A 9,591-nucleotide genomic window follows, 5' to 3' on the forward strand; every position below is an offset into this window, starting at 1 on the left:
CAAAAAAGAGAAAGAAAAGTGATGACGAAGATGACCTGGATGATCGTCTAGAAGACGAAGACTATGATTTGCTAGAGGAAAACCTTGGTGTTAAAGTAGAGAGGAAGGTGTGTAGTTAAATTTTAATTATTTTCTTTGAATTAGTATTTGTGCATTATATTCCAATTTCTACAACAATTACCATTCATTCCTTTTGTTTTATCAGAAACGATTTAAGCGCATAACGGCGGATGAATCTGAAGACGAGCAAGAGGTAGACAGAGGAGATGAAAGGGATGTAGTGGCAAATGAGCTGTTTGAAGGATCAGATAATGTAAGTTCAGCGTCTTGGGGTTATATGCCCCACTTTAACCCCACCTTCTCCTCCCCTCCTTTTTTCTCTCAAACTGTGGATAAAAAGGACAATGCTCTTGCTAGAGCTAGGGTGTTCTATGTTTCTTTCTAGCCAGCTTATAAGATGCTTGCATATGTTTTGCTTTTCAATAAGTTTTTAAAATTTTGCTGTTCATTTCAAGGGATGTTGCTATTTTTAATGTTGTCCTGATTTTGTGTAACAAATTTTGGCTACTTTAAAGTGTGATGTGACTAAACTATTTTTTTGTGTGCTTCAATTGTCTCAGGAGGCTGATGAAAGGGTAAGTTGAGTTTGAACTGTTTTATTTTTTCTTCTTCTTCTCTTTGATTCTTGATACTAAGTATTCTAGTTGTGGTTTTTCTTTCTTTCATGAAGGGATCAGGGTCTGCTGATTGTGCCATTTTGGTTTATCAATTGGTGTATTTATGTTTGACAGGAAGAAGATCGGTCCTCAGAACGTCGAGATGAAACTGCAGGCGATTTTGATGAAGAGGGTGATGAAGATGGAGATGATTATTCAGACGCTGACGATTTTATTGTTGATGATGAAGGGCGGCCTATCACCGATAAACGTAAAAAGCGAAAACCTATTTTTACGGATGCGTAAGTACCTGCTGTCATTTTCCTTAGCAGGAGGCTTTTGTAAGTAATTTATTGATTTATATTATGTGTCCTAATCTTATTAGGGCTCTTCAAGAAGCACAAGATATCTTTGGAGTTGATTTTGACTATGATGAGTTTGATAAATATGATCAAGAAGAGGAGGAGTATGAAGAAGATGAAGATTACCAAGAAGAGGATGATCCAGGAAGAAGGTAAAATTATGACCAGTTCTGTCAGGCTTGGCAATAACAGCCCATTACATTCCATATACTTCCATCTATTCTATGCCAATCACAACTTACTATTATTTTCGTAGGAGGAAAGCAAAGAAAACATCAAAGAAATCTATATTTGAAATTTATGAACCTAGCGAACTAAAGAGAGGTCATTTTACTGATCTGGATAATCAGGTTAGTACAGATCTTGATGAATTTTTCCTGTCTCTGATCAAAGTATTTTTCCTCATCTTTCATTTTTCATTTTTCTAGATTCGTAACACAGACATACCAGAAAGGATGCAGTTACGTGATACACCAGTAACACCAGAATGCGACGAAAAGTTAGAAGAGGAAGCCACTTGGATCTACAAGCAAGCCTTTTGCAAACCCTCTATTTCAACTCAGGTAAAACACTTCCATTCATACAGCTGTATTGCATTTATTTGAATATTTTTTTTAAAGATGTCTGTTTTGGATTCAGCGTGGTTTAAATTCTGAGAGTGATAAGACAAGAAAATACCCCGTTGCTACACAATACAAGATTAAGAAAGCTCTTGATTTCATGAGAAATCAAAGTTTGGAAGTTCCTTTTATTGCGTTTTATAGGAAAGAGTATGTCTCTCCAGAGCTCACACTAAGTGATCTGTGGAAGGTGTACAAGTATGATGAAAAGGTTGGTCGAAAATATCCAGTAACAGTAATGTTTCATTACTGAAATTACTTAAAACTTTTCTTTCTGGTGTCTTAATATTACTTTAATGTGTCCAGTGGTGTCAGTTATTGGCACGCAAACAAACACTTATTAAACTGTTTGAGAAAATGCGTGATTATCAAGGGGAGCAGCTAACTAAGGACAGCACAGCAGACATTCCTGAAGATGTCAGAGTTTTGACAGATGATGATATTGACCGGTAATCAGATGTTTGATTTTTCTCTAAATACCGTGCAGTTTTATCTTGATCTAATTCAAGTTGTTAAATTTCACCAGAGTGCGAGCCGTTCAGACTCCAGAAGAACTCCGAGATGTGCACATGCATTTTCTCCTATATTACTCTCATGAGGTTCCAGCTATGCAAATAGCATGTAAAACTAAAGAGAAACTTGAGCGACAGCAACGTAAAGAAGCACAACGTAATCGTCGGGAGAGAAGGAAGAAAAAGAAAACAATAGTTAATGATGATGGTGAAGAAGAGGAGGTTACTGATGAGGATGTAGAGGATGACGATGATCTTGAAGATGAGGAAGATGATGTTGAGGAGGATGAACCTCAAGATCAAGTGAAACAGGCTGTTTGGTCTGGACCATATAGCATGTGTCGGAAAGCACGGTTAGCAGGATTTGCCAAACGGTTTGGACTCTCCCCTGAACAATTTGCTGAAAATCTGAGAGATAATTACCAACGACATGAGGTGGAACAGGAATCTGTTGAACCTCTTGCTTTGGCTAAAGAATATATCTCTGCGTAAGTGTTGGAGCTAAATATTGCTGCTTGTCATTTATTCATTCTTCTCTTGAAAACAGGTTTTCTACTCTTGTCATATTTTACAGGCAATTTCAGAATTCTGAAGAAGTCTTGAAGGCTGTAAAGTACATGGTTGCTGCACAATTGTCAAGGGAGCCATTGGTACGGAAATGTGTCAGAGAGGCGCTTTTCGAGCGTTCCAAAATTGATGTTGTACCCACCAAGAAGGGTATAAAGGAAATAGATGAAAACCACCCTATTTATGGATTGAAATATTTGAAAGGGAAACCAGTTCGTGACTTGTCTGATGAACAGTTTTTGAAACTGGTTATGGCTGAGGAAGAAAAGAACATAACTATTTCATTCTCTGACCAAATAGAAGGCTTGACCACTGCTTCTTTTATTGACGAAGCCAAGCAACTTTACCTAAGGGTATGATAAGTAGTATTCAAATTGCAAATTTTTTGCAATATTTTTCTGTTTGTTTATTATTGTATTACAAGGCCTAGTATTATTTATTTTATTTACAATTGCCAGGATGAATTTATCAAACATGTCCAAGAATGGAATACAATTCGGGTAGAATGTGTTGATCTTGCTCTTCGTAAAATGTTAATTCCTGAAATAAGAAAGGAACTGAAGAGTGTCTTACACAATGAGGCAAAGGATTGTGTTCTGCGGTCCTGTTGCCGGCGTTTGTACAATTGGATTAAGGTGAGGTTAAAACTCATACTTTTCTGTATTTTTTTTTTTGTTGTGTTGAGTATAAATTACATACAAGTAATATTTTAATGAAAACTTTTCTTCAGGTTTCACCCTACACTGTTGAGTTCCCAGATGAAGATGAAGATGATTATGACACGTCGAAGGGGCTTCGTGTCATGGGTCTTGCATATGTGCCTGATTATTCCCAAGCTGCGTTTGCGTGTATTGTTGCCCCAGATGGAGAGGTGACTGACTACCTACGGTTGCCAGGCATTTTAAAGAGGCGCAATGGTTACAGGGAAGATGATAAGCTTCAAAAGGTATTTTCCTCCTACTTCTTGTACTACAAGCTTTTATTAAACATTGGAGCCTACCTCCTACTATTGTGTTTGTTTTTTGTGTTTTTTTTCTTCTTTTTCCAGGAGGCAGACCTTACTGCACTACGCAATTTCATCTCAACTAAAAAGCCTCATGTTATTGTTGTCGGTGGAGAGAGCAGAGATGCATTAATGGTTGTTCAGGACCTGAAAAATGTTGTAAAAGATTTGGTGGAGGATGATCAATTTCCTTCCATCAATGTTGAAATTGTTGACAATGACCTTGCCAAAATTTTTGCCAACTCTATTAAGGCAGAGGTAAACAGAAATTAATGATTTACATTAACATTTCAATTATATTTTGTACTTAAAAGTAAGTACCACACTCGAGTTACTTGAATGAGTTGAACTTCTTCAATTTCAGAATGAGTTCAGAGATTATCCTCTGCTTTTGAGGCAAGCCATATCGCTTGCACGCCGGTTACAAGATCCTTTAATAGAGTACTCTCAACTATGCACTAGTGATGAAGAAATTTTATGTCTTCGGTTTCACCCCCTTCAGGTGAGAGAAGTTCTTGGATTATTTCTGTTTTATGGACAACAGTTTCATCCTTCTGCAGGAATATTTTACACAACTATTTTCAAATATTCTTTCTAGGACCAATTGGCTAAAGAAGACTTATTGGAAGCATTGTACCTGGAATTTGTGAATCGAACAAATGAAGTTGGAGTAGATATCAATGTTGCTGTACAAACTGGCCAAACTGCTAACCTTGTGCAGTTCATTTGTGGGCTTGGCCCTCGTAAAGGAACAGCTTTAATCAAGCTTCTAAAGCAGACGAATCAGCGTTTGGAAAACCGTACTCAATTAGTAACATCATGTCACATGGGACCTAAGGTTTTTATTAATTGTGCTGGATTCATCCGTATTGACACAAACTCATTGGGAGACAGGTAATATACTTGGTTTGTTTTGCTTTACTTTTTTTGGAATTAGAAGAAAAATTTTAAGATTACTGTATATTTTCTTTTTTTTAGTACTGAAGCATATGTTGAAGTTCTTGATGGATCTCGTGTGCATCCTGAAGCCTATGAATGGGCAAGGAAAATGGCAGTGGATGCCTTGGAGTATGATGATGAGGATGCCAACCCTGCTGGAGCGTTAGAGGAAATTTTGGAGTCTCCAGAGAGATTAAAGGATCTTGATCTGGATGCTTTTGCTGAAGAACTTGAAAGACAAGGGTTTGGCAATAAGAGCATAACCTTGTATGACATAAGTAATGAACTTAACCATAGGTACAAGGACATGCGTACTCCATTTGCCTCTGCTAATCCTGAGGAACTTTTTGGTATTTTAACCAAGGAGAATCCCGAAACATTTTATCTTGGGAAAATGATTTTGGCTACTGTCATTGGCATTCAACATCGGAAACCACAACACGGGCAATTAGATAATGCCAACCCTGTTAGGAATAATGAGACTGACTTGTGGCAATGTCCTTTCTGCCTGAAAAATGATTTTCCAGAGCTTTCAGAAGTTTGGAATCATTTTGATGCTGAAATATGTCCAGGAAAAGCTACTGGTGTGAAGTTACGACTAGATAATGGTATTCAAGGTTTCATTCACATTAAAAACTTGTCAGATAAACATGTCCGTAATCCTGAAGAAAGAGTTAAAACAAACCAGATAATTCATTGTCGTATAACGAAGATAGATTTGAATAGATTTTCAGTTGAATGTACCTCCAAATCTTCAGACCTCATGGATGCCAATCATGAATGGAGGTAGGGTTACATTTTGATATTAAATACTCAAGGTTTTGGTAATTTTTTAAAATTGTTGCAGAAATATATTTTATGCATCTATCTGTTTTACAGACCTAATCGAGATCCATATTATAATACCGAGAGGGAGTCAAAGGACAAAAAAGCAGAAGAAAATGTGAAGATGAAGCAACAACATGCCTACATCAAAAGAGTTATTGTTCATCCTTCATTCCATAATATTTCATTTAAGGAAGCTGAGAAACTCATGGCTTCTCTTGATCAGGGTGAATGTATTGTCAGACCATCTAGTAAGGTAAGTGCGTTTTTTTGCCCCCCTTTTACTTAATGCCCAGTTTTCCTTGTAACTCCAATTGATCAACACTTTTTCTCCAGGGAGAAGACCATTTGACTCTAACTTGCAAACTGGCTGACAATACATATCAGCACATTGATGTAAGAGAAGAAGGTAAAGAGAACTCTTTTTCACTTGGTCAATCTTTGTGGATTGGCAAAGATAAGTTTGAAGACCTTGATGAAATCATAGCTCGCCATGTCAATCCCATGGCTTCATATGCTCGTGATTTGATATCATGTAAATACTATCGTGAAACTATGGGGGGGAAAAAGGACAAGGCAGAAGAAATACTGAAGGACGAAAGACGAAGAAATCCAAACAAAATTCATTACATAATATCAGCATCTCAGGCAAGTCCTCACAATCAACTGAGTAATTTTTTTGTGACAGACTGACAGACAGACTGCAGTTTTGTGAATTCTCCTGAAACTTACTTGAGTTATTTCTTTATTACAGTCCCTCCCAGGAAAATTTATGCTTTCATATATATTAAATCGATGCAGACATGAATATGTGACTGTTACACCTGATGGATTTAGATTTAGACAACAAATGTTTGATAATTTGAATGCACTTTTTAAGTGGTTTAAAGAACATTTCAGAGATCCTATTCCGGGAAGCACACCAAGCACTCCTCGTGCTGGAATGACCAGCAGAACACCCTTCCCAGCAAATCCTGTAACAAAACTGATGTAATTAGAAAATTGAACAAAATTGAAGGTTCAGCTGAGCAATTGCAGCACCAGGTGGCTCATTATCCCAGCCACAGCTGGAGTCAAAGTGGCATAGTTCTCAATGTGTCGAAACTAATTTTGTAGGTAAGGATGGAGGCCACTGCCTGTGTCCCCCCTCCTCAGATGTATTACCTAGTTACGTGACCAAGGGGGAGTGGGGTTACTTACTTTTATCATGGCCCCGATTAGGTCCAGAACCAGCATAAAGCTTAGGCAGGCCGTGGTTTTTATACGCCAGGGTACATTTATCATGGCATCTCTAGTGCTTCCCATTGCGGTTCTAAGTCCCAATGGGAGCCATGCAAAAAGTAACGCCCAGGAGCAACACCGTGTTCAAGGTGTACCGAGACGACCTGCAGGAGAGGAGAGTGGCCGGATTCCTTATTGTTTTTTAAATGTCAGGGTATGTCAGAATAGTTACTGTCCAATTACATTTGTATCTACCAGTTACTGATTTTCATTAAACCTGCTCGTGTTAAACACAATGTATTTCAACTTTTAATGTTTGACTGATGCCCCCAGCCTTATTATTTTATCTTATCTTAATACTAGTCCTCAAGATTTCTCACTTATGCTGCAGACTAAAGCTGCCGGATGGGCGGGTCGCTTGGGTCGACGCAGATTTTAGTCTCCTCCTGCAGTAGCATTCTTTCTTACCGATTACCGATTATTCCGGCCTGACCCATCGACCCGAGCAGTTCTTGATCGGCCCGCGCTTGAAGCGATGGGTCCCATGTAGACCCATCGACCGGCCCGGGCGCGCGCGACCCAGCTAACCCAGCCGACCCAGCCTTGGGTCCAGCCCGACCCAAACCAGTAGCGATCTGCAGCGGCCGGCAGCGGCTGACCCGGTCCAGCCCTGACATCTTCTGTCCCTCTCCCACTCAGTCGGTTTCAGTAATGCGCGAAAGAGGCGGTAGAGTTTTTTCTGTGATTCGTTCAGCGCAAAACGGGGAATGAGCGCCTGCGAGGCTCAAGGTAGGCCAGCCCGCAGTACACACATGCACTACAAGGAAGAAGTTGCCTACCCACCAGGCGCTCCGAGAACTAGCACAGGCTGAACTTGACAGTTTCTTAACAGCGAATCACGGACGTACTTTGTGGATGATCCCAGACGGCGCACTGGGCGGGCTAGGCCAGTCCGGCCAGACCCAGCCTGGTCCAGTCCGACCCAACGGGTCAAGCGCGGGTTTGTTGCGCGGACAGACCCAAGATCATAGGCAGATATCTCGTGGGTCGGATGGGTCGCATCAAAGTGTACACACTATAAAAAATCTTATGCGCCGGCGCTACCGCGTCGCGGACCGCGAAGAGGAACGGCAGCTGCTGCGCCAGCCGCCAGACCGGTCCGGTAAGTGAGCGGTGATCGGGTATGTCGTAAAATGTAAGCGCGGGGCGGTCGGCCCCGCGCACTCGAAGCACCGTGTCAGCGACAAGGCCGCATAGCAGGGACCGGTAACTTACCACTTGAGCGTTACGTTACAAAATACAGAGTGTATAGAAGCTGTTTCGTTACCCCCTCGTTACGGTACTGTAACTTGTAACGGAACGATACATTTATCAGATCCGGTACAATGTTGTAACTTTCAAAAAGTTCCAACAAGAACGTTCCACGTAACGAACTTTTATCAAGAAAAGAGCATGTAACGTTACAAGAAGTAACAAAGAAACGGTAAAAAACTGTAACATTACATGACGTAATGTTCCAGGTCTGTAATAGTTCCAAGAAATATAGATGTGTAACGTTACGAGTAATAAAGAATAATACAATGCGTTGTGAGAAAGTTACATCTTCGGGCTGCGCGCGCCGCTGTTGCGAGATTGAACACCAACGGCTTCGGCGTGGTGGTGCCGGCGAGCGCAGGCGTAGCGAGCGTGCCGCCCGCCATTCATGACGTCGCGTTCATCTTGTGGGACTACATGACCACGCGGGCTTTGGGAACAACTGAACGAGCCTGGCCTGGCCGCGCGAGGCCTGGGGCGGGCCTGGGGGCCTGGGCCGTGGCTCTAGGTAGGGCTGTGTGGGGTGCGCGATGAGTCCCCCAGCACCCCAGCACACCCGGGCCGGGCACCGGGGCCTCGACCGGGGCCGGGGCACCAGGCTGCAGGCCTCGTCCACCACCACCAGACTGGGTAAGTGGAAGTTCACCAAGGGCTCGGTGCGGTGGGCAGCGTCCAGGACGTCCGGGGCGCGCGGACGAGGGCGGCGTACGTCGGGCACAACGCACATCCTTGCCGCCTACGAGACGGCCTTCGATTGGTCTGGGAGGATGGTCGCGGTGTGCCCACTGGTGTCCCTCGTCTCGTCGTGTTCAAGGAAAAATCCGTCAAGCCCACATTTTTCAATGTGGGTTAAATAAAAGGCTTCGCGTGCTTGGTGTGGGCTATGGACAGCCTAACGGTGATACACATAGACATGGCTACACTAACATCGAAAAACGAAAAGAGAACTTATAATAGCATTCAGAAATATTTATTTACAATCTATTTACAGGGCACTCAATGCATCTTTCTTAAATTGTCTAGAAAATATTTTGCGACATTGTAGGCCACCTGAGCCTTGTGCCGCCGCTTGAGCGTAGCCTAGGCTATGCTGACGCCCAAGCTCAAGTTTGGCCTACGACTTTCATTCAAATCTCTTTGGTCTAAGAAGGATAAGGAGCATCTCCTGGTGTAGATATTAATCGGCCTAGGACGATAGTTTATAACTCGATTAGGTGAGTGGCAAGTGTCAGTTTACAACATTTAGCGGGACTGTATCCCGTCCATCCGCCCTCGGCTCCCTCTCAAGTCGTAAAACCTCAGCCCCCCCCCTCCCCCCCTTTCCCCGCCTCGACCCGCGCCACAGCGCGCCGAGCCAATAGGCCAAGCTACAAGCTCAAGTTTGGCCAACGGCTTTCATTCATATTTCGTTGGTCTTACAAAAATTAGGAGCATCTAGTGATATAGATGTTTGTCACCCCAGTACATTTATTGTATAACTCGGTTAGGTTGAGTGGGAAGGATCAATTAAAACCGATAAGCGGAACTGGAGCCCGGCGGCGCTGAGAAGTCGTAAAATCTCAGCCCCCTCCC

At 42.2% G+C, this 9,591-nt stretch overlaps 1 protein-coding gene across 1 annotated transcript; it reads left to right on the plus strand.

Annotated features, from left to right (window-relative positions):
• Window positions 1-5: 5 nt before the first annotated feature.
• On the plus strand, window positions 6-7,001 carry LOC113207326 (transcription elongation factor SPT6-like; the record flags this gene model as incomplete). Its single annotated transcript, XM_052269926.1, has 20 exons — window positions 6-107; window positions 206-313; window positions 621-635; window positions 792-958; window positions 1,042-1,170; window positions 1,275-1,368; window positions 1,447-1,581; window positions 1,658-1,849; window positions 1,945-2,087; window positions 2,165-2,638; window positions 2,725-3,070; window positions 3,176-3,352; window positions 3,448-3,663; window positions 3,766-3,978; window positions 4,085-4,222; window positions 4,319-4,614; window positions 4,699-5,445; window positions 5,539-5,740; window positions 5,821-6,132; window positions 6,239-7,001. Coding segments are annotated over 20 exons (4,446 nt in total), but the record flags the coding sequence as incomplete, so codon positions are not given.
• Between the last annotated feature and the right edge of the window lie 2,590 nt (window positions 7,002-9,591).

The sequence above is a fragment of the Frankliniella occidentalis genome, unplaced genomic scaffold, assembly GCF_000697945.3.
Source record: "Frankliniella occidentalis isolate FOCC.00 unplaced genomic scaffold, Focc_3.1 Scaffold106, whole genome shotgun sequence".
NCBI classification, from domain to species: Eukaryota; Metazoa; Arthropoda; class Insecta; order Thysanoptera; family Thripidae; genus Frankliniella; species Frankliniella occidentalis.